The sequence below is a fragment of the Lineus longissimus genome, chromosome 8 (genome assembly GCF_910592395.1).
Source record: "Lineus longissimus chromosome 8, tnLinLong1.2, whole genome shotgun sequence".
In the NCBI taxonomy this organism is placed as follows: Eukaryota; Metazoa; Nemertea; class Pilidiophora; order Heteronemertea; family Lineidae; genus Lineus; species Lineus longissimus.
Genome location: NC_088315.1, coordinates 4,503,129 through 4,529,803, shown reverse-complemented (window position 1 = coordinate 4,529,803; position 26,675 = coordinate 4,503,129). Strand labels below are relative to the sequence as shown.

At 40.9% G+C, this 26,675-nt stretch overlaps 1 protein-coding gene across 2 annotated transcripts; it reads right to left on the bottom strand.

Moving 5' to 3' along the window:
- Positions 1–2,863: 2,863 nt before the first annotated feature.
- On the bottom strand, positions 2,864–25,263 carry LOC135492749 (neuronal acetylcholine receptor subunit alpha-7-like). Of its 2 annotated transcripts, XR_010448112.1 has the most exons (7): positions 24,963–25,263; positions 8,093–8,244; positions 7,570–7,614; positions 7,006–7,115; positions 5,422–5,960; positions 3,629–4,693; positions 2,864–3,456 (listed from the first exon to the last, which is right to left on the bottom strand). XR_010448112.1 is itself a non-coding variant. In XM_064779382.1 (6 exons), the coding sequence occupies exons 1-6, from the start codon at positions 25,012–25,014 to the stop codon at positions 4,215–4,217; spliced, it is 1,377 nt and encodes a 458-aa protein (XP_064635452.1). In that variant the 5' UTR covers positions 25,015–25,263; the 3' UTR covers positions 2,864–4,214. The 2 variants fall into 2 exon arrangements, 1 of the variants encoding a protein (XP_064635452.1); XM_064779382.1 differs by having other exon boundaries at positions 2,864–4,693.
- Positions 25,264–26,675: the final 1,412 nt, after the last annotated feature.

Genomic DNA, 26,675 nt, shown 5'->3' with positions numbered 1-26,675 from the left:
TACCACTCGCTACAGTGTTAACAAATATCATTACACACCTGTCGCCCACCGCGGCACGGCCCATCAATCTTCCAAACTCCTTCACAATCCCATTTCCCGAGGAAGCGAACCAGAAGCAAAGTCGAAAGCCATTGCATTCAATCTTGTACTGGTCCCCAAAGATAGCGCGAGGGACTGCCCCGGTGCTTGCATCAATGCTGCGCGACAATCGCAGCGAGGATATTGGAGTTGCTGTCACGCACGGTACATTTGTGACGCGTGTCGGCTGAATTTGTCACCTTGACCAGAATATCATCTTTCGTCAAAAAGTTAGTTGACTGTATTTGATCAGAGAGACGGGGATATTTGAACTTGTACCTGTTTGGAGTGATATGTGTCTCTTATCAACTAACTTACATGCATGTTCGCCGTAAGGTCAGCGGTGGCCCCCATTCAATAGTACAATTGGGGCAACCCTAACCACCCACCCTTCTTCATCAGTATGCTATAGCTACCCGATGAACCGAAGAAAACCGACTATCAATTTCAACTCAATTCAATCATGTTCGGTCGATGCCGTCATTAAGGTCTGATATCGGGCCGTCGTATCAATCTTATGAAGACAGTCTCGAGTTTCAACAGCTATCTAAACCATTTAATCTTTCAATGAGAATTCCCTGGAGCCTTGATACACTCGGTTTCAGTATTCGGTATTACAGTTTTCGTTGAATCGCTTTGGCCAACTTGCTTCGAGTATCCGCCTAAAGGTTGTCGCATTGTGTTAAATGGGTCGATCTGGCCAATTATCCAGATTGCCTCCGATTTGGTCCCAACCCTGGATCAATGAAGGACCTCTTGGAGCTGACGATAACAATGGGAAGTAGAACAACAGTCACTTCACGAGCCTTGGTGTTATATATGTATATATGTACTTTGTTACATTAGAGAAAGAAATTGGCAACACGAGAGATTATCATATCCGGGCTGTAAGCTATATGATTTGTCAAAATCAGGGAGGACATTGTAGAAACGTGATGAGAAGGTGAACAGACGAACAGACGAAGGCTTTCACCTTATGAATGACGAGGTCCTGGCACGCCAAATCCCTAGGTCCTTATCTGGACACATGGATGACACAAAATCATCATTCTTTTTCTATTTCATCATTGCGGATTTTCAAGAAAAAAACTCGTTATTCCATCAACACTGCCTCTGAGCATTCATGGCACATATAAACACAGTATAAACTGTCGGGTGTCGTTAGTTACACCGTGAGTTGAACAGTGTCATCAACATTTTAGAATTTGAGTTTAAAAAGCTTGTATCAGAAAGTGTTCATGTTCAATTGCAAATCCTCTTTGTGATGAAAAGCACAGTATAAATGCTGCAACTGTGTTTTCCTTCATCGAGCTTGATTTCCCTGAATCATTGTTGCGAGGTGTTTCCCTCTACAAGTTCGCTTCACCTAGTCCATTTGGCGCCGTACGTTACCAGTCGAACGAGTAAAAGAATCAGAGGGCATGTTTCCACCAAGCTCCAACCATGAAATGATGTAAAGTCAATACTTCCTAATGTTTCAGCTTGAGTCCAAGGCCAGGAGCTGTGTAACACTTGCTTTGTTGTTTAGGCATGCATTTGACTGCAGGGCTATATGTAACATGAAGGATGGTCTTAGCATATCCATCTAGAATGAGGAAAAACATAAGATGGATTTTCTCAAGAAGATAACGCAAATTGCAAGATACCTTTGGTTGCAAAAGAGGCATCTACGCTCGACAGAGTTCATCGTTAGATCTCCGAGAGTATGATCGTGTGACTCGGGGAGCATCGGTTCAAAAATGCCTTAAACCAACCACGACCTGGCGCTCCTGCTCATGCACATGGTCAAAGGATATCATGGCTGCGTCCAGTACAGGTAGCAACCGAAATGATTGAGGGGTAGATAATGGCAAGTATACGTAGACCATATACATACTTGATAATGGTCATTTGTCACCAAATCTACTCTCATATGGTCATGTTAAGACCCTGCTGTGGTTTAACTCCCACTGTGACCCGACGATGCTGCTCATATGGTCATGGTTATCAAGGTTTTGTACAGGGAGCTACTGAGGCGTAGATAATGGTCATTTGCTACAAAATCCCCGCTGATAAATCAGCGCCTCTGACATTCGATTATCGCGATATCGCTGCAATCTTGCGGCCTGACGAAAACCAATGGAGCTGCTGATAGTTCGGGAAGATGGGACATGGTGGACATGTTTATGGATGACTGCTATGACAGGCATGTAGTCTGGCGTTCAACCCGGCGTTCAACCGGCTTCTTGCATGTGAAGATCAGACGGGATGACCGGTTTGGTTGATCCTCGAGGTTGAACGACTGCAAGTCGGATCGCTTTGACAAGTCGCTTCGACAAGTAATGAGGAAGGTGACGTTTGGTTGCTACGGCAGACCGATACGTCAACTTGATTTGATTATCAATGGTATAGTTGCAATTTTGCGTTGCTGATAGTCTGGAAGATGTGACAGAGTGGCTGTGACCAACATCAACAGAACCTGGGACTAGGAGTACAAGCCACACAGCTCAAACCACCGAGTCGGTGCAACCGTCAAAGGCTGTCATCACCTTTAACACGCGGTGTTGGGTAGCACTCCCTTTAAGTGTGCTAGTCAGTATCGAAGACACCCACTGATGGCTCAAGGTGATGAAGATACTGTTACGAGAGCATTTACATCCGGCTCAGTTTTTCCTGAACATGTTGCTGTTCACAGACCTCTCCCTCGTTCGTTCTATCCTGTTCTCAACAGAAAACACTCAGCAACATGGAAGATGCCATGCCATAGCATGAAGCAGAAGTCAGTGGTAGAAATATTATTATTTTTATTAATATTTTGTTCTGAAACTACAAATGATGTGTACAATAGGAATCAAGGACATTTACATGAACGTTACTTCTCTCTCATTACACTTTCAAAATGAAGGAACCATTCCCATGTGAATTCGACCAATTATACAGTGTTATATTGACACCCAGACCATAGTTTATTGATACATGTGAACGTGTATGAAAATTATATATACAAATGCGGTCATCAGTGAGTTAAACATGATGATTGGCTTTCCTGCATATACACTCATACATCATTCCACCTGAGACGCCATTAAGAAACCAAGGAGAAACGTTGTGGACCCACTCAGAGACAATCCATCGTTATGAGTGACAGTGAAGATAAAGCGATGTAACTATACACGTTTTACAATCTATACTTGTATGTGAATCATGATCAGCAGTAAACCGGTAAATATGATGATGTCAGATAGTGGGTTAATCCAATAGAGGCTGTCAGTCGGCTACTTCTATTTTTTACTGTACTTTATACACTACTATAATCTAGGCTACTGAATAACACCTGTTAAATTTATGAGCCATTTCCATCCACATATTGCGCTATCTACTTTGTAAAAATCCCACCAGCTTTGAAAAGATATTGACAATTCTATAACTGACTACGTATTTATGATACAACGGTCACAACTCGCCGTGATGGAAGAACTTTTTTATGTCACGTACACAACCGATTACAGCTTCATGATCCCTCCACAGGGTCTTGTGAATGGTTGAGTTTAAACGGCCTACTCATCACGGCCTAGGCCTAGTCTCTTTATAAAACAAAAAATGGTGACCCTCCATGCATATTCCTCCGGACAATTACAACGGATCTCCCCCATCTGCACATGTACAGCTTCCAAAGCAGTACGAAAACTGTCTTTCGATTGGTCAGATTGAGTTGTTTATCCATATCAACCAATCAAAACCGTCCTCTGAACAAGTTTGCCCTTGTCAAACTAATGGAGAATTGACAGAGAGTCATTCCCTTTCTTCTTATACATAGAGAGACAGTCAGGCCTCGTGAGTAGACATTTTCAACTCAATCAATTAATCAATCAATCAATACCCTGTGGTACCTCCTCTCACGATGGCAAAATAGTTAAAATTGGGGCACACAGATATTTACAGAGTTGTATCAAAATCACGAGTTTGCACAAATTGTTTCAAGCGTCCTAAGTTAATTTCCTAAAATGACATCCATATCACATGATGTGTGTTTTAGCTGTACTGACCATATTTACAATAGAATTCTGAGAATACAAAACTTTGGGTGCCCGTGTCATTTTTTTGTTTCATTTCATCAGGTGCACAACAAACTCTCACGTTGTTACACCTGGTGCTGATCAAGATATACCATGCTCCATCAGCGGCTCAATGCTGAAGAATATAAATCCCAGAGTCGCCACGCTAATCACAGTAAAAGTCCAAAAGAAACACGTGTCCATGTTATTTGCAACTTTCTGCCATTCCTCTGGAGTGTTCTTTTTCTGTGCCTCATGTGTGCAACTCGAAAGCTGTCCATTCATACTGTCACAATGATAAATGAACGTATCACCCTCCTTCGTAGCGGCTAAGTCCTGAAATTCTAGCTCCCCCATATTTCCGATATTCGCGCTGCGACTCACTTCGTAGCGCCGCCGATTCGCCTTTTTCTTTCGGCGGTCTCGCCACCACCTTTTCCAGGGCATCGGACGCAGGAAGACTTTGCGGAGGAACTTGGGAACATTCTGTTGGCCGTCCTTTTTAAAGTAAACATTGGTCACAATGACAGACATGATGAGGGCCATCGACACCATCACCATGGTGGTTCCTACAAGCATCCCTGGAAATAAAATGGAATCTACCTTTGAATCGGAAGTTACCAATCATCATAGAGTTGGGTGTATAGGTAACATGGGCCATACTTCAAACTTACCCGAATACGCGCTGTTTTATCCGGTACATTCATAGTCCTGCCACTTTGGTTAAACGAAAGTCGACATCAATTAACAATTGATAACTGAATCTTAAAAACCTCTCACCACCAAACATTACAAATGATCAATGACTTTGGGTAATAATAATAACTATCATGATATTATAGCAAGTTGACCAAATGCGTCCAAGTTGCCATATAAACACGGCAGTGTACCAAAGGCGCAACGGACAGCGATACAAGATGGAGATAGAGACAGAGTGAAGCTTAGTTATCAACCGCCAGCAGTAAATCTCCATCAGTTTTATGAATAATTCAAATATTTCTCAGTTCATACATAGAGTGGACACTGCTAGTGATAAGAGTCAACGCGTTGTACATGTATACACATGGCAAGTGACTTATTTGAAAATACCAACGTTCTCGGGATCCAGTGAGAGCTGACTAGAATAAAGCAAGTCCAGAGGAAGGTATTTTGAACAACAAAAAAGAAAAATAGATATGAAAATCAAAATGGATTAGTCCATAACGCTTCTGGCCAGGTGTGGTTTCTGTTGTCTGTGAGGTCTGTGAGCCTGAAATTGAAGTAAAGGCGAAGCCAAATGCCAAAGGGAAGGAACACGTGGCTAACTCACCTACAACGGGTATTGCATCAGGGGTTGGAGGCATAATCTCACCCACCATGAGTAGGAACACCACAAGAGCTAGTAGCACCGTTATCTCCAAGTTCACCTTTTCACCCGATTCCACAGGCAGAAAAAACGCCAGGAACGAAATCATATAAATCAGCAAGCATGGACATATCAAATTTATCACGTAAAACAAACTCCGTCTGCGCATGTGTATAGTGAACGTCACATCCGGGTAAGGCTCCGCGCAGCAGGCGTAGTACGCAACTCTCCTTTTTACGGAAATGTTTTGAACAGACCACTGTTGGTTTTCTGGCTTGTAATAAACGACATTCTTATCAGCAGGATCGTATAGCATGTTCACTTCAAATCCGCTGTACGTCCATGATATGAATTCTATTTTACAGTGTTGGTCGTCGAAGGGGAAGAACTTGACGTCGAGGGAGCAGTAGACCTTGACAACCATAGGAAACATCCACAGGACCTTCCCATTGCTCTGGATGACAGCATTGGTGTTCATGAAGGGCTGGTACGACTCGGCAGCACTGGAGAACAGAGAAGAAGTCCATCAGCAATTAGGCTGTAACCCTCAGTAAATCTCTAGCAAAGCAGATTCTTTGACTGTTGAAATAATCGAACTTAGCCCTTTCTATCTCTCAAAACACAGCTACTATTCTTCATTGGCATCAGTAACAAAATTACTAACAAGTCAAAAGAAGTATCGAGGGCATTTTTGTCTTATGGCATCCTTGCCGAATTCAGGCGTCGGTTGAATGCCATAAAGGCTCATATCCAGGAATGTTGCTTCCGCCTGTCTGGAAATGCGTCTTTTTGTGAGTTATTTTAGAAGAAGAAAGTGTATCATGCACGTAGAAAATATCATTATTGTTAGTGCACCAACTTAAATGTTACCAGGTTGCTGCAAACTCTCGGCTGTGAATAAAACTACAATGTACTTAAAACATTAAAAAACGTAATGGAAGAATCAAGGCTTCGGATATGAGCATGACCTTGACCCACAGTCTGAATGACCTTGACCCACAACTGGTCAAGCCAAAACGAACAACGAATGAAATCAGTTTCATACAGCCGTTTTATTTCAAAGATTCTTATCGATTGAAATTCAATGATGCTTGTAATAAAGCTGTAATATCTCAGTAGCTCACAAGTGATTGATCAATAAACGAAACGTCAATAAACCTCTCAGTTGCCAAATCACAAGATGATCGAGGAGCAGTTCAATGTCACGTGATTGATGGATAGCCCGAAGTTTGTCACGTGGTAATGACGTCGTTGTGATCGGAACAGGATACCTGGGTAACAGTATGATTCAATTCGGACCAATGGGTTCCCCCTTGTCAATCCACCCACAGTTTCGTTATTTTGTTTCATCGGTAGAGAGACAAAAAACATATCTGGTGTATCCACCATTCGGAACGTGTTAGCAGCACAAGACAGTAACAAATAGACGTCTAGCAGACGTCTACCTAACAAGATGTCTAATAGCATCATTAGAAATCAAACAGATTATCGCTCTGAATGTGTATCTTTTATAGATTACCTCAAAGAAATAGCTAATGATATACCTACTAGTTTTTTATCACAAGATCCGGTACCCATATACTCTTGGCTGGTACCCAAATAGTTTTTACTCCGCCGTATTTTGTCTCGTTCCATTTCCAGTACTCATCCACCCACCGCTGTAAACAGAAATGGTGTAATTAGAGCCAAAATATTCAGAGTTTCAAAATTGAAATTGAATTATCTTAAAAGGTTGAAAACCCGACGTTTACAAAGAAATTCTGATTAGTTTTCAGTGTAAATTATTCAATTTCATGGCACTTCCTCAAAGGCTTTCACAGTGGTAAAGCAGCAGCCGAGAGGAACGTATTTCTTTGTGTATAGGAGATCATGAATTGAAGATGGTGTGTTCGACTATGTGATATGATAGTTAGTTCAATAAAACCTCGAAAAGAGATTTATTGATGGACTTTGTGAGTACACGACTGTATTTGTTTTGGGTTCCTTCTGAAAAATGTTGATTTGTGCAGAAAAACAAACGGTTGGTAATAAACCTGATACAACGATTGCAACTCCACATTAACCTTAATTTGAACTTTTTAAATAATAAGCCGATAGCAACTCTCAACATACCAATCGGATTGACAGCAGAGCTTGCAGTGTCTGATGCCGTTCATTCTGAAAATAGTAAAAAAAACATTGATCCATACTCAGAAGAAAGTACGTGCTTCCTTAAGGGTTTCAAGTGTCGTAGTTATCTCCTACAGGCCCTATGTCTTGTCGTGAAGAGAAAGCAGTCAACTGCTTCTCACGGTTTGATGTCGTGCATCTCTCATTTATCCACACTTCTCTCGGTTCTTCCCCATGGGGAATGTGCTTTACCAGACACGCTTCGAGCCCAGACAGACGAGAGCCAAGCTCCAAGAAGGCGACTGATCTGCCTTGATCAAATCATACGGGAATCGAAGTATACATCATTTAGCTTTATTGAATTCCTATACTAATTCACGTCACCAATAGACACGGTAGGAGGCGGATTGCAGGGCCAGTAATCGGGTAAGACCAAAATGTCACAGCATCTCGCTTTTGGATATTCATGATTTCTGAAGTTGATCATAGTTTTTCTACCACACTAGAATAAAGAAATCATACTTACAGTTTCTAAGATGTGGTACAAAGATGTTGCTATAGTAACGTTGATGCATGTTGAATCATTTTGGACTGGCCGACTTGAAGTGTCGTAACCTCTGAGAAGTCGTTTCTTGAGCAAGATTTCATTGGATATCTGTTTTGCGCTCTGGACCAGCCCTGAAACGATAATCAATGAAATAATCATGAGAGTTTCCTGTATTGACCACCCAAAACCCAATTGAAAGAACGTTGGCACCCCAATAAAGAAAAAAGTTGGCACCCCAATAAAAAATTTAAATTTCATAAAAATTATTACAGAATGATGTCAGTTCCAGTGTTCAGCAAACATTCAAAACAACATTAAATCCAAACCAATGGATGTCAACAAAGAGCAAAAGTAATCTTCTGCCCGAAAACATCAAAAGATAATAGGTTCTGCCGCCTGTTGATATCATCCCCAGGGCAGTCTACACTCCCGCTCACAAAGTCTTTCAAATCAATGCTTACAAAAGTGTTAATATCCTTAGGATCCATCAGTGAATGAAAGCAGTCCTCTGAGACCTGAACACTTAATAGAAAATTAATTGGGAGATGGCCAGTTGAGACTGAGCGCATCTGAAGCAGTCAGAATCTGCAGGAAGTCGTCTCAAATGTTCAATAGCTTAATAAATTACTGATTGTGGATCAGAAATTGAATCTCAGTTAACAGACGGGGCGTTCCCTTGATGTTGGTGTTTTTGGCGCTGTGATGATAATGGTGACAGCAATTAATTTCAAAGGATTTGGTCTGTGGTTTAAAGTAGAATGATTTAACACTTTCAACAAATATTCTGAGTCGGTAATCTATAAGAAGAAGAGCAGGGTTTTGCTTCCCAATGCAATAAGGAGAGAGAGTGAACATTACACTAACAACAATTTTCGTCATTGCTGGTACTCATGACATCAGCACTTCGTCCAACTTTTCAAAACAACGACTTGAAATTCACTTTGGACTTGGATTTTACTTTAGTTTGCAAAAGATTGCAAGTGTGAGTACGCGAGCGATAACCGATGTTCGTTCTTTCTATCCGTACTTTAGGACACATACCACAATAACCCCTTTCGAAAGAAGGAACTCTATTAACATCAGTTCAAGTCTTGTCTCTCATCATGTCAACTATTGGCCATATTGCATGCACTCTGACCATTCGGAGGCAATATGTGTTATTTGTTTCGACAACAACCATCCCGAAGGAACAATATATACCAGACTGATAACTCCTAGAAACCACTTCCTAAGTGCTTACAAGCGACCACGTCTCAGGCAAATTATTTTATTGCTGCCATATGATCGGTCATTTAGACAAATTCTGTATTAGGATATTAGAGGGTTATGATCAACGTTTATCTATCCTATAAAGATGAATGTGGGCAAACTAATACTAGTATGAATGTGGTAGCAGCTGCTCAAAGACTGAGGTTTCACTTATGGTCTGCTATTTGATCAGACGCCTCTTTCAATCGCCAATTCGCTCTCGAAGCAACATGGTAGCAGAGCAACGTAACGTATGTACAGGTTGTGAGTCAGTAGCTGTCAAACAAACACACACTCATGCCAACCCAGGCTGTTGCAGTTCGGAACGAAGTGATGTTGCGGACCCCCTAGGCATGGTGTTGTCCTAATACATTTCATATTTTCGCACCCAAATCAAAGGGATATTGAGTCAAAATATCAGTATTATGCTACTGAGCAAAACACAACCATACAGAAGAGAAATAGCATTTTTCACGCGAACTCCCACGCACCCTTTCTTCAAAGACGGGCTAGCCCAATGAAACGTCTGTCATTCACAGCAGAATCTGTATTCAGCCTGGGTACCAATTACCTAAAAGGTTACAGCGTAATCCCTGATGTCTATCAACCTTCCTTCTTCTGATCATAGTGGCCACTTTCCCTCCAATAAAAGAAGTGTCGAGAATAAACGACTGATTCTTCTTGCCTTCGCATTTCAATTCCACCGGAGCATCATAGAGATGTGGTACTTATAGGAGACATGATTATTGTCCCCGATTGCCGATTCCAACTGCGATGGCCACGGGTACTAATATATTGACGCTCATCAGGCGAATCCGGAATTAGGGATAATTCGCCGTTAACCAAGTCTGAGTGTAGAATATGACTTCCTATGGAGTAGCAAGTCAGAGACGAAGGACATTGTATGGATTGGCCGATGAAATATATTTTGGCTCTATCAGTTTAAAAGAATGCACTTTTGTGCACCATCACCCAATCTATTCCACCACTGCTACTACTGCTAAGCTGCTGTTCTTCGGTAAGCCAACTGCTAATTGAATTACTTCAATCACTGATGATCTCTAAGACAAGCTGACAAAACGTAACATCTTTTAAACCATGGTGGGATTCCTCATAAAAAAGAAACAGATCTCGATCAAACAGATGAAGTAAAATCATTTTCCGAGTGGTCCTTCCACAGAAAGTCGCCATCACTGTGTGGTCCAAATGTGTCCTTATCTGCGCTCCATCTCTCCATCATATGGGTTTACGGGATCATGTTCTCACTCAAACTGCAATATATCATATTCGTTGGACACATTGTGATTCCAGTGAAGCTGGGAGCTAAGGTTCTATTTACTTGTGGCGTACGGCGACGCCATGGACACAGGCTAGATGCCAGATATCAAGTCATTTCAGTTTAGGTGCTGAGTAACGCTATGAACCAACTGTTTAAGTAAAGCGTAGCGTCTGTGGGTGACAGCTATCAAGGCCAGTATCCACTGCATCAGTGAAAGCGAGAAACCGACGCTTTCACAGGTGTTGATCTAATTTCGATGTAAACTATTTTTGGATGTCCTTTTACATTCCATACTATGATATCGTTGGAACCAAATGGTATGCTACTTTGTATGAACCTCATACACAAACATTATGATATCTCCAACTATCATGCTCAAAGATCTACAAATTGCTCCCAAAGTCAGGTGGATTGGATGAGACTAATGAGAATAGCTGATTCCTGGTGATGGTTATTACTCATTTGATCCCTTTCGCCAATTCTTGATCCTGCGGTAATGATAGTCCTGCGGCGCATTCCAGATATTGTAGTTACTCGTTCGACATTTCAAGCAAGGAACAAGGTGATCTGGTGACAAATACTAATATCTATGAGTGCCACCACAAGACTAGAAGCTGGAGCACTAGGGCTGGGAAGAGTGATGCAAAGTGTATTTCAAGCGACGTAACAGTTATTCTGACATGTCTAAGAATTGAAACACACATGTTGAAAACGTGAATTTCAGACCAGTTAATTGTACATCATCTTCGCCATCGAAGTTTTCAATCGATTTGTTGCTCTTAAAACACCAGTGAACAGAAATAAACCACTTGTTCTCCGATGGATGCCGAAATATCAACAATTGGTGCAAAGGTGTGGGAGGTAGGAAAAATCCAAACTTGTTGCGAGTTTCGCGATCAGCAGCAAACGTGTTCCTGGTCAGTGTGCTTAATAGCGTAGGGCGCGGTTGGACGCCAATTTGGTAGACTGATTTTGGTTCTTCGGGGGACTTGGATGCATCTTCTGAAGGCAAGTAGATAGCTTGCTCGTCCCAGTTGATAATTGCTCTTAGAACGAAAGAATATATGTGAGGGTCCGTGTGGTTGCTGCCTTTTGTCTTAGACCATCTAAACCGTATTTGACTTGTACATCCATTTGTCACATTCGTCTCCCGACTTCGACCTTGATGCAACCATCCTGTCTCTACATGACGGATACTTTATTAGTCTGTCCTTTAGCCGTATCATCAAAAATCCATCAGTATATAATTAATGTTGTGACGGTCTAATCTGCACTAGATCAGACATTGTCGGCTGTAGGAAGCTATTTCACGGTCGGCTGCAAAACAAAACGGTTTGCCATGCTCCCATAGTCAAAGCATGTACACCAGTTGCACTCCGTCTGTATCACGTACATTATCAGGTTCTATACTTCACTTTGATGTTAGCCTGTTCAATCTCCAGTTAAAATTTCCGAGTACTGTTTAATTTGTGATACGATCCATCATTTTGACCAGTTGTTTTGCTAGATTCTCAAAGACTCTTAACTTTATTAACATTCGGTATCAGCCCAGAACTATAGCAGCTCCAGGGGACGAGATCTGGAGATCCAAGACTTGCGCACAGGATCAGCTTCACGATGGCCAGGACGAATTATGACAAAGATTTTGGTATCAAAACAAGTATCACATCATAACCTTGAAATAAATCTCGAAAAAGCCATCCCAGGTCCTCTTGAATAGGACCTCGTAGGCTTCTCAGTGAACACAAAGGAAACCTAAAGTCGAATCAGTAATTTATGCTACCCTGGGGATTCCGTGACCAAGACGTAAAACGACTTGTAAATTTGAGTTGCAAAATAGTTTTCCACAAGATAAGATTTAACGCCTCCCCCGGGTGCGCTGGGAATCACCGGGCAATCTTTCTGAGATCATTTCAGCGGAAGAGAAGACATTGGCTACCCGCAATGATTCCAACATCACAGGGAAATAGCTTGGATGTAAATGTCTTCAGGTCATACCGTTGTCAGAGTTGTAGCTTTCTGCAAGCAAAGCTATTGGCTGCTAAATGTAACATTTGGCTGGGGACAAGATCTTGTCGTGAGTAAGAATTTGATTTGTCCTAACTTATTAGAGAAATAGTTGGTGAATGATTACGTCCATACGAATCACATGGGGAAAGAGACCAAGCCATATCATTCAGTTTGGTCTCAATTCATTAGATTTATCAGATATTACACGAACAATGATTACCACACGGACTTCTACACAAAAGTCCGTGATTACCACATCAAGATGATTTGATTACCACACCGCACCCATATTCGTCAAGCCAATAACTGTTTAAATCCCGTACAGTTTTTGGACCAAACCACCACACCGAGCTATTACTACATTGGTTACATTGATTGATCAGGAGATTATCTCCCACATACTGCGGGGTCCTACTCTTCCATCCAGAATGTCATTTCTCAGCAAGACAAGATATGACGTTTATGATGGCGAAGTAATTGCTCTGTCTCGTAAGATGATTGTTATGCGCATAATTCGTAAGATGGTTGTGCAAATTCCTTGCGATGGCGTCAAACGTTAGGCAAGGGATCAGGGACGGTAATGGAGGCTTCTGACCAAGTGCTTCTTGACTGCAGGGGGATGGCTGCTGACGCATTTAGCTAAACTTGCTATTGGAAATTGACCACCAACCCAAGTGATGGACAAAATGGTGATTTTAGGTGACACTTAAACGGTCGTACATGTAGCTCACAATTGTCAAGACAATAAATAATGACATTTTAATGGTTTGTGTCAAAATTTCATTCCAGTCATTTCAATTAATGGAAAAAACATTACGACTGCCAGACGATTATTAAGGGATTTTAATTCAATTTAGACGGGAAAGTTAACGATCACTATGTGATAAATGTTCACTAGTGTTTTTAACTTTTATCAATTTGTAAATACGATTTGATTATAATTTGTATACGATTGTCCAGTGAGATTTATGTTCTGGCCTCATGTTATTTGAAAACGAAATGCACTATATCTGACACAGAAGTAGAGGTTCTCCCAAACATGGAAACCAACAAGAAGATTGATATCATTTGGTTCTTGCCAACAGGCCAGGATATGAGTACATTTAACCAAGCAGTATCAATAAATTATGAATTCATGATGAGATAATAAGTACTACATGTAACTCCATATAGTAAATAACCAAGGACGCCATATCTGTAACATCAGATTAAGTTACTTACTGTCATATTACTGACCGTCACTTGCCAATGGTTGGCTTGGATATCAGAAATGGGGCTAGCGACGTGTCCAACATGGTTCGCAGATCCTCACTATAAGCAAGACAAATTGGTCTGTACTACTGTGATTAATTAACATCATTTGGCGAATACTGGTATATTGACTACATTTATTAGGCTAACACAGGAATCTAGTACGATTTGTCTTGAGGAGTAATAACAGATTTTATTTTACCAATATGTAAGAAATATCTTTACATCTCTTACACAAAATTTTCTTTCTAATATCAGCACATGTACGAGAAAATGTCACTTAGGTTTGATTTTCATACTGAAAGATCGGTTAGAAATTCTTACTTTCTTCCTTTCCAACTAAGATTTAGCAAGACAGAACATGAGATAATTCGTAAATTTTAAGTCTTCGCTGGTCACGATCTTCACTAAAGTTACACAACGCACGAAGGTCATAGGCCTATCTTAATGCATTCTTGCTTTCACGTGTATCTTCCTATTCAAAATTTACTGATTGACCTAACTTTGCCCAAAGGCTTCAGCCATCCCAATCTCTGCCATCATCGATACCTTGTAACTTATCCAAATACAAATCTAAATGTCCATTTGAACGAACTTTGTTTGACATTCAGATGAGCGTTATATTAAAGACAGTATGGCTCTATTTACAATCGCTAGCACACGATTCTGCACTCTCCCCTTTCCATCATACTTATCAATAGGGTTGTGTTTTGAGTCCTAATCAATTTCACTATTCTATGGTGACTAAACATACTAGATAAGGCTCCATTGATTATCCCCTCAATATGCTAGGAATGCGTGTCTTTCCAGACAGGATGATACACATCGCCGAAGAAGATAAGCCTTTCTTACAAACATCACTCCGATTTTAGCTTGCTCTTTGATTAGAATATGAAGAACACTACATATCGACCAATTGGGTTTTTATCAGTTCAAAACTGATTCCCTAATCCTTTTTACATGTACATTAGTATTGGTGATTTGCGATAAAACATGCTACAGTATACGATGTAGCATACAATGATAGTAGGCTACCACTTGTATTTCAAGGTCATAAAAAACGTTGTAGTCGATTGCATACTAATACTGCAGTAGATTATTACTGACGACATATATTGTATCACTATTTATTTTTCCAATATCTACTTGTACTGTTTGTTCAACATTCGACCTTCCAACGTCTACCCAAAATATCGACATGGCAGATATTTATTTTGTTGATTGAAGTCAAAGTGTTCCATGTAGAATCGTTGAATTACTATACGTCTCCAAGCACAGAAACTGAAAAGAAGAAATGTATTTAACGACCTTAACTCAAACTCCCTTGAGGCAAACCAGACAGTTTTATTTGCTAAACCTTTGAATTAGATATCAAACTTGTAAAATCATCTTGCAAAGAAATAGCGCTTATGGCACGACTTCAGATGCAAATCGAGCTGCATTAGTTTAGTCGGTAATCCTGCGGCAATATTTTCCAATTATTCGCAATCATGAGTTTGCCTTGCAGCAAATTGAATGATTTTTCGCGTTGTCGGTATTGATAAAGAGATATATGATCTGAGGCAGAGTGTCTGCGCGGCTGTGACTTGCGGTTTGAAATAGAAACCGTGCCCTGATTTAGTTAGATGACTTTTGAACAAGATTTCAACATATTTCTGCAAGACGATACGTCGAATATTCAAATGAGAGTACGCGTGATACTAAACACTGCACGGAGCACGTACTTCTGTTAATAGGCAATGTAGGGCATCATTCAGTACATTGTATTAGCACAACATCAATCTCTTGTAGACAGTGCAAATAAACCTAGTGTATTCAAAATTGCGGCCATTGCTTTCACAGCCCCCAAACGGGTTGAATGTTTAATTAATTGTGAAAACATTTGAAAACGACGTTTATCAATTTAAATTTGACAACAACCTTCATTAATCACAATTCATTTTTTAAACAACTGGTATTTCATAACATTTTCGAAAAAATATTCAATAAAATTTCAATAATAATAGCGAAGGTCCATTCATCATCACAGTTTGAACAGCTGGATATCGCGTGGTCGGTTAACAACCGAATGCAAATAAATACGTTGATCGGAAGCGTAGTCCAATGATACCGACGGAAACAGAAGACAATGAATTTGAATAAGGTGTACAGTGTGGATCTCGAGACTGAGTGTCTATATACTCCCAATAAACTTTTCCTGTCATTTGGGTGATTACGTCCTTTTCAAAGCTCCAGTTGACACGTTGATTGCTTGTTTTGGTTGAATGCAGATGGTGGAGTAATTTAACAAATACTATTTTGTCGAACAAACAACAAACTTGCAATATACATTGTATCTCCAGTGGAAGTGGATCTCAATCGGTTTTATGTCCGCCCACATGGAAGATATTGAAGTACTTCCCGTCGTCATACACCACACATTCAAGAACTGCCGATGGCTGCTTGCATCTCACATGTTTGATTGTCAAAATGCAGTGAAATAAGGTGTTGATGGCATACATCAGTGTTTTGCCCAGTGGGTTCAGAAAAAATTAAAAAATCACCTCTGGTAGCATCAAGCAGCTTTGAGATGATCTCCTGTCACGGAGAGCGCTAGGTCATTGACACCGCCTACACACATTGACTGCTTCCCCCAGAAAGCTGAAAGCTGAAGAGCTTCCTCGTGCGTAAAAAAGCTACGATATCGTACCGAATTGCAAAACATTAGGTGGATGCGAGAATTTCCGCCATGCTCATTCAGAAATGAAACAATCAATGTCTCGAACATTTCCTCACAGTATCCGAACCACTTAAAACTGTCTTCAGACGATCCTTTATAGCGGGAAGAGATGCCGTTCAGATGTAAATACGACGACGTGAACGAAAGATGATAATAGCGCTGGGATGTTTTACGCAAGATAAGAGGGTCGAATTTTGTTCTTTCTATCAAAGATGGTGATGGACGTTGACACTGAGTGAATGGAAATGACCGATAGGAATCAGTGTGGTGAGATATCATAGCGACCATGAAAATATTTCACGGCATCTATTCATAGGCAAAACTGTGGCCATGGATCAGGCACTGATATGAAAGTGTTTGGCGGCTCGGAGAAAGGCATCTCAATCTGTTCACTTCAAGCTCGATCTGCTCATTTATTGACAGAGAAAGAATCTGTTTTACTGATCTTCAAGTCATTCATTTCTTTCGCCGGTTTATCCTGGAACTTCAGGAAGATTGTACGTGCATATTTGGGGAATGATAGGAGCGGGGAGCATGCAACTGCATCTCCGAAACACATGTTTTTCAAGCAGAGTTAGGCCCATTTGGGACAGAAAGTGTTATTTCCCCATCAGAAAGCCTACTGCATTGCGTATCTCAAGTGGAAGATAATCTTGGTAGGATAATATGCTAACTAAAATGACATTTTCTAACACGGCGGATGACACCAACTTATTCAATAAAAGTGATGAGCTAATTTGACATTGCACTCTCTCCCAAGACGGGACCTCAGCTTGAGTGACCCTAAAATGCAATTACGTTGACAGATGCCCCGAGTAGTATCACACAAATCAAATCATAGGCTGGTTCAACCCCAAGCAATATCCACACTTGACAAAGATGGACCACTGTTGACCACTGGCCAGATATTATTGTGCAAATCACTGGTATCTTAGGTGGCCGTGGACAAATTGACATGTCGAGCTGGACAACACTCCAATGACAAGTCCATTCAGAAAGCTGTCTGTAGAAAAAAGGGTAAAAGTTGTCAATGAGATTTTTGCTGGGTCAGCGGTTTTTTTCATGTTTCTCTTTCATCACACAGTGATGAAGAAAAGTGAACCAATATGCTTATTTTAGATCTTTCGTGTTTTACAAAAAGTTGGGAACTGGTGATGATAGTGGAAGTGACAGACTATCAAGGTGCGTGGTCATTACGTTGGCTTGTCCATAACCAGATGACAGCCGCATACACCTACCCATTCATACCTAACCAGAATCCAATTAATAGTAAGGGGATCAGTATGAAATCCTTGTGATAGGCGGCTTATATTCCCCGAGGCTGCCTATTTGTCGTGCCTGTCGTGATACCTTACACCGGGGAGAGAGTCGTACCGGCTCAGAGAGATCATCAGCTCAGTGTCAACTGGTTGTTCACTAAGTAGTTGATCGGCGTCATCAGCAAACTATTTGGTAACTAATGAAATGGTCTAGGGGACCCAAACTTGTCTGATCGGGCACCGATTTTCCGTTTTTTAAAAATTTCAAATGAAAAGCAATAGTTTGCCTAGTTGCTATTTGATACGAAATATGTTGTTTAAGTTTGATATTCACATCACCATGTTTTGTCGTTCATTGACACGGCACTTGATGGCTAAATTGTTAATGCTAATAATGGAGAGGACTGTCATTTCAAACAACACACCATCAGCGCTAATTCAATTATCATATAGACCACATCCTAAGTACTAAAAATAATGTAACGAAAACTGACATGCTTTTATCCAGAACTGAATTATGCTTCAGCTCTAATGGAACAGAGAAGCCAGGCTCGGTGATGCCGAATTAATAGCGTTTGTTGAATTCGAGAGTGCAATTAGCATGTTTTGTCAATTTACTGGAGGAAATGAACGAGTGGTAATTCATTTATAGATTAGTTAGCTGGTTAATTATTGCTTGGGTTGCAATTTATTTAGATATAAGAGAAAATATTGTTGCTTTTGTTTTTATTAGTCTGTTAGACTGATTGCACGCGCGTTTGGTGTTTTTCTATTTGAAATTTCGCCACGTAGGAAGGCTGGGAAGGTTGGAAGAATAGATAATAGAAGTTCAGAAAAATCAAATCGCTAAAAAATATCTCTGAAAGTGTCGTTTCTGAGGCCATAGATAGTCTCACAAGTCAAACAACCACTATGGGCCAACCCAGTACGCACTGGAAAAATGTCTTGTTCGTTCTCTCTTGGAGCAAGCCACTGCCATAATATTAATGTTGACCTGACAAAATATCATGTCATTTTGTCCTGCAATGGCAAAGCCACGAAACCATGACATTATCAGTTTCCGGGCAGTTTGATCTAAAACGACCACAATAATATCCTTTTGGTATTAGTGAGTTCATGAAAACGACAATTAACGTCCTTTTCTTTTTATCTAGCGAACATGGTGAACGTCAACCCGCATCGTTATAGCCATGGCTCAGCCTGTGGTTTGTTTCGGAAGATGTAGCTTTATAGCCCACAGGGCAATCGTTTGTTCTTTCATGAGGAAAATAATATCTACGAAATATGTTCTGAGAAATTCGAAGTTGTTTCCGTGAATTCAAGCGAGATCGGAGATGGTGTTCAGAGCTGAAAGGCGATACTGGAGAACGATTTATTTATACTGCTCAGCGATACATTAAAATGGGGCTGTGCACTGCTAACCGGCATGACCAGGGCACAATAGCTTGCAGAAGACCAGTCACCGCATGTTCAGTTCTCGAAAGGGGTTATTCGGATTGTATGGGAATACGTTTTAAGCCATTACATACATCATGAATCGTATCGTACGTAGCCTGCTCTTTGAAAATGACCAGTTTGTTCTTCATGTGACGAATGTCACGAACTTCTAAACCATCCATCACCCTCTAGAATTTACTTACAACCCACAGTTCAGTTTTTAATTATCTAGATCTCTTACGGATCCACAGGGACTCAAAACAATGCCAGCGGCCATTTTGTGCGATGGAGACTCTCACATGGCACAATCCGGTGAATCGCCTCTCGTACCACCTGGATATCAATAAAATCCACGGCGACTTATCAGAATATGAATCGAGATTCAATATGCGAAATCTGAAATCGATTTCATGTAACAATTCCACGGTGACATGCCCATTCCTGTTGATGATTAGATTATCCAGGGCTGATATGATACTCACATTATTAGAAAAATGGCTGCTGTATACGTGGGCTGAATGTCCTATCGGATATTGTGGTGTGTTTGCGGTGGTAGAGGGATTATGACAAACAGATCTTTAACAAAAGCCTACTCGTTCGACAAATGAGCAAGGTGTCCAAGTCTCTACGGGCACTGGCAAAAAACAAGTCATCAGGAAGTCTAACCCAAGGCCGTGTGTTTTTTCGTGGTGAAACGAACGCACACGCTTTCTCTCTCATCAATTCACATAGCGTGATATAATAATTGCCTTTTGTGGAACAATACATAAAGTGATGACTTGCAAATTGAATTAAGCTGTCAATCAGCCTGATGCACGAGCCATATCTCAACCAATCAGTGTCAGCATCAGGTGGTTGTGCCTCCTAGCTCTGCCAAATATATCGTGGGGGATGGCCGCGGCTGCAATTAATGCTTCACCGAACCTCGCCAGAATGGCATCGTTAGTATGCCAGCTTATTATCTCACTAACCGGCTATCAATTATTGATGAGCCTTCTAACAAAAGGACTAACGGCGAAGCTCTATCCGAACAGTTTCACGCCTCGCTTTGTATTCTAGTAGGGGACTACAATGATAACACTGTCTGCCTTCCTGCGTCTCGCAGTCTAAATAAGGCCACAACCCAAACTTCATTTTATCTTCTCACCGCAGGCGTTCCTATTTTCATCACCTGACCAAATCTTCAAAAAGTGCGCGCATATCAGCTTACATCCCTGCTCCAATACCGACCATGATGCGCCAGTTCTTGTGTATGTTTCATTCGTAGTCTCCGCCAGGTCACAGCCCAAGCCCGGCTTCCATCTCAAACAGTCCAACCACTTCCATTTGCGGCCTGACCGAATCCTTCCCTAAGGACAGTCACATATTGGCAAACATCACCCTCCGATACCTTACTATAATGCTCCATTCATAGGTACCAGTAAGCAGCAGCTCTTATCCGCTCTCTCGACCATCATCCGTCTCTTAAACGACAACAGCCATGGCTAATAATCAATAAGCATTTTATTAGTATTCTATCATAAGGGTAGAAGCATTGCCCTTCCTGGACCAAATGACGTCTGAGGATTGATTATCCATCCTAGACAACCAACTCCACACTTTGCGTAACACTTGAAACCTATATTCTTTGAACCACAGGCGTTAATTTGGAACCAGTGAATCGTACAAGCTGAATCTTTAAATCAATCTGCATTTTAAACTACCATGAAAATGGTGATATTACGTGTGACAGAACTATACCATCAGTGTAGGAACGAGTAGTGCATGACGGGGACAATGTGTAACTACATCATCTTAAATATTACCGCACTACTGCTTCAGCGACTGCGGAAGAATTGGATTTGTATTGAAAACTTATCGGAGGTGCTTGGCGGCTAAATTCCGCCATGTTCAAGGGATGCTTTTAAAGATTGATAAGGAAGTAGTGTTCTCGCCTAGATGCAGACTAGCGTTGGATTTAATATGAATTTAAGTCGTGAAGATGAGCTACATATTTCACGTTGAGCAAATGGTGCATAGGTGACGACTTTAAAATTAAATGAACGGACTTCTTTTCACATGACCAAAGATGATTCAGTAGTAGCAATTGAACACTTGTATTCTACTTCCTTCTGCATAGGCTTTCCTACCTTTACACCTGAGTTTGGTCGTCGCAACTCGGCCGGGTTATTCAAAGCTGAAAGACCTTTATGTCTAAGAATGTTCATTAGAATTATCGAAATCAAATCGACATGTATTGTCCATTGCACGGGATTGAAAATGTAAGCCGTCCAGAAGTGGAGTGTTACTGGAGAACTGAACACTGAAAGCTGAGATGTCCTTCACTATGAGAACTATCATATTGCCACCACTTTCGGTCCGTTTCAGATGTTGACAGTCGCTGGAGGTGAAGGACAGGAGAACTATGGAAACCAGCAAAGTGGCTGTCGGTTCTATTCATGGCGATATGATACATGAAGGCCCTGGCATAGCGGAATACGCCATGGATCCACTCCGCCGACCCGGACTCCGTTACATTACACCGAGGGGAGGTAACGGACCGAGTAACTCTGATGGTTCAGAATGACCGGGATAATGTGGCTATCGCACTAAAACCAATTAGTTAATAAACACTAAACTGCAAAAAAACTATTGTCAAAATTTGGTACTGAGTGCTTGAAGATACTGCAGCGTCATTGAGGTTTCAGGTCCGGCGCCCGAAGATCGACTTAAGTTATCAAAGAAACTGTGCTTTAGATTGATGTCTGTATCAAAATCATTATATCGAACCAGATCAGAGGTAATGGGTTGTCACACGTGCTCGAGAGGTTGATACGCAGTTTCTTGACGCGACGCGAACAGTTTATACGAAGGTTTATGGATGTGTAAACTGTTTTATAACGATGGTTGAAATCTTAGCTACCTTTATTTATATACATGTACTTGCTAAAAGCAGAGTCTTTCATCATGGAAGAAGTAGGTTCATGATATACAGGCCAATGCAAATACAAAGAATTATTGCCATTTCATATTGGTGATATCAATGTGTTAACACTTACCAAATTCGATCAATGAAATGTTGACCTAGTTTAATCAGGCGCCTATGTACGTTTCATCAAAGGGCCTCTTGGCTTTATTGTAATGCCTGTAGAAACGTGTTTTGATGTCTGTTCGAATGCAAGAACTCATTCGAATGATATACGTAAAAGGTTTCTTTTAAGCCCATACACATTGCAACACAAAATCCGTCGAAGAAATCTGATATAATTGAACGATCAATAGCGGTCAATTGGTGTCAGCCCAATTCTTGTTTTTCGTTGTTACAAGTAGGTTTAGACTTAAGCAGGGATCCACCATCGTGATTGTCTTACGACTGACTTGCAATGGGGATGCGATTATTGCTGTCGTTATTTTGTAGCTGCTGGTCGAAAGGGAAATGTTTGGTTCGTAGCAGCTCTGAAGATGACGGACGATTTCGCTATTCAATCGCATGTGAAAACAAGGTCGTCAGGAGGTGACCAGAATATGTCAGACCACTCCATATAACCCCATGGTATGAACATCGCGTTGGCACGAGATAGCATCATTCTGTTGGCATGACATAAAAGAGCAGCGTGCCGCCTTCACTTCTTCTCTATAAAACTAAAGCGTTACGTTTATATCACTGAAACTCACATTTCGTACTGTAACCGACACGTGCCGTGCGGTATATACTACACCAAAATTGTCCTTAACCGTGCATTTCATTCATTTCCCGCCATGTCAATTAGACATCGCAACCAGACAAACCGGTTATTAAGAGAAATCACTATAATAACGGAATATCACCGCCATTTCCATGGTAACCAGGAAGCGTCTTTCTTTATCAAATGAGAGGAAGAGGCTAGGAACGCGGTGAATTGTGGGTAATGTCGACAGGACTACGGTACCGACCCCTTGATTGGTGGAATAATGCACTGTAATCGAGTCAAATTGGAAATATTTCTCTGTGGTGATTTCTGCATCAAGAGTATACATTTGGATCGATTGCCTCTGTAATGTATTCACAAGATGATTGGTGTAATGATCTGCTTGTACCACTTGTTGTAAACAGGGCCATTAGATGAAAGCACATAGAAAATAGTTGGCCGATGTTTTACAAAATAAACCTATATCCGACCTTGTTTTAATCTTCTTTTTTTACTTTTTGCTTGCAGTCAATGTTATTCAAAATAGCGTGGGTTGAAATACGTTTCCTCTCGAAGCAGTAAAGCAGAGGCCGGGTCGTGATGTTTTTTCCACATCCCACTTCACCTATCCATTACCAAGATTTTGCCACATACAAATGTCAATAAAAGGTTGCATATTCGAATGAGTGGAATCATAGCCTATGTTCAATATGCTACGAGTACATTTGAGAGAAATTTGTAACGGAGCCAATTTTTTGTAATGGATATGTAAGGTGGGGGAATTCGCGGCCGGAACACACCGGTCATAGAATCGAGACCCGTATTCTAAACCAAGTAAATATCACCACACAACTAATGTATTCATCATTTAATTCAATCATAACATTATTACCTCTACAAAATGCACAGTCGAACTTTAAGTAATACTGTTGTTGACATTTAGGTTATGGACCAATACTGTGCAATCTAAAAGGGGTTATAAACTAATTAAACCATAAGGGTATCAATTTTACCTTCAATTAATTAGAATCTTATTTGAAATGTAAACTCAGTTTGAATCAGCTACAAAAATGTTATGAAATCGGTTTAATTGGTAGCATAAAGTTGTACCTGATCGTGAGAATTATGAGCAACAACGTGATTTTAAGAAAACATGCATCTGCTGTTTCGAACAGGCAAGATATGTTGACAGCATGTTTTGTTGATAAACCACTACAAGTGGGGAAGAATTATAGAAAATACAAATTGATAGTTGTTGCCAGTTATCGTGATATACTGATGTAACCTTAAGAATATATATATTATTTTAGGGGCTATGATATATGTATAGTTAGCATACCTCATGTTAGTCAGTACATTTTGACATACACCTGCTACTTAACGCAGGTGAGCAAACCGTTCTTGAAATCTCTGGTTGAGCACTTTCAACAGGGATTCTGAACCAGTGGCAGAATAAGAGTTTACAAGAACTGATGAAATCATTGACAGTTGGTCACCACATTGGTCTCGCTAAACTCTTGCGCAAGACATGCATGGTAGAAAATGGTTCGTCAGCTTCACTGAGAAATCGGACACTCGCGTACCTTAGCTGAGATGATAATGTCAAGTCTACCAGATGACTAATATTCATTCTACATTGGCAATGATTCCATTGACTAGTGATATGATACGCAAAATAACATTTATTAAGACACTTAGGCAGGATCAGACGGAAAAGCGTTGCCAACGAAGTCAGTATTACATGGTACAAAATATTCCTGTTGCTCATATGTCCCGATCTTCAGTGCGTTTGAGGAGGAAACTTAAAAGGAAGAAGATCATCCCTCTTTGTTTTCCTTGTCCAGGAAACGATGACGTACGATTGGATTGAAGTGGTTAGTTTTCGCTTCTGACCTTTGTCAAATTGTCCTTCAAAAAACAACCACAACATGCTCAAGAGACTTAATATCTGCAGAGAGAAACAACTTTGGTATAAAACTAGGAAATATTTGCCCCTTACCTGCGAATAATATAAAGCTTGCCAAGGAAGCAACTCCTACGGTGATCCACATGGTGAAACCATACGTTCCTTTCCACTCATCCTACTATTGGAAAATGTTCAAGAAACGGCTGTCACTCCAAACGACTGAGTTAACAAACTTCCAAAAGAGGCTCTCTGTGTTGTTTAGAACCTGGCTTTAGGAATGAAGACATTTGCGTTTTTATCCTGGACTGCAATGACGCGAAAGTGTGTCATCGATCGCAAGTGTTACCACTTCAGCGCCATGAGAACACCATTGCTGGCTGCCGTCAATTCTGTAACAGAGTTATGGCTTAGTGTGTTCACTTGCCATGGCGCGGCGCTTCAGCATTGCCTTCGTCGTTGCATGGCTTCCCGGGATCAGATATCATGGTTTTATACACCTTTCCAGACATGGGGCGCTGAGTGTCCGAAATAGTGATGTCATAAGGGGAAACTAGGCCTTATGGTGGAGAGACAAAGGAGATAGTCATGGTTGACCAACACACTTGAATGCCTTTAATGACGGACAAGGGGGAAAAAGATAGTTCCAATGCAAGCCACCAATTTCGGGAAGCAATTTTTGTAGGAAAAGATAAAAAAATTCTGGCTTTTTTTGTAAGCCGACTTGGCTTATAGACTAGTCAAGTGACTGACTTAAATTTAACATGATGTCTGATGGCACCAAATCAGAAAATGCCACCACTGACAGATCACGTGTGTGGTAAAAAATTTCAAGAATGCCGTTTTAGTCTGGCGCATTTTCATATTAATACTTCATCCCGCGGGCATAACTTCAAAATGCAAGTTTTGCCCTGTGTCTGCACCTGTTAATTTGGTTTCGCTGTGGTAAATTTACTAACATTATTCATCAGGTTTCGTCTTTAATCATAATGAACCTGTGGCTACAAATGTATCAATATGATGGGGCTGCTCTTGATTTTCATTGTGTACTACATGGCGAGCAGCTTTAGGTATAAGTGTTTTTCTAGCTGTTCAAGGTTCATTGAAATAGCAGGTGAAATGTGCCGTTATTGCCGGTTAGGCCTACGTTCGAGGCAATGGGAAACATCTGCAACTCGGAACAACCCCCAAGCAATTGATACATGTACCTGTAATACCAACTGGTAACGTAAAGGCATTATAAGGTGATGGCGTACATATATATATATAGCACACGTCCGTGGTGACGTATTGCTTTACCAATAGCATTCCGCGAAGATGACGTCACTGCAGCTGCTGCCCTCCATTTCCCCATCGCTGAATGTCGGACAAACATGCGGTTTCGTAATGGATTCAGGTTTTCTAACTAGGGCAGTTAGATTCAATCTGGCACATGTCCGAGTGTTGGAAATACTACATAATTGTTCTGAATATTTCTCTCTCAGACTCTATGGTATCATTCATGCTAAAACAATGCAGGGTCAAAGATAATTGACTTTGAAATAAGCTCAAATGCGTTGAAATAAGTGTCGATGTCCGACTGTCACGTGACTAAAACGTCATGTATATCTTATTCAATGACCTTGTGAGCTATAAATAGTAACGTCGCGGAATGCTATTGAGATTGCGTACAGAAAATTGGCGGTGGACAAAAGTTGGTGCGTAGGCCCTAACCGTGGTTGTCAAACAAAAACCCTCATCCTTGGAGGAGGTACACCTTCTGGAGAAAGATTCCCCAGGGGCAGTGCGAGCACGATAAAGAAGGTACCA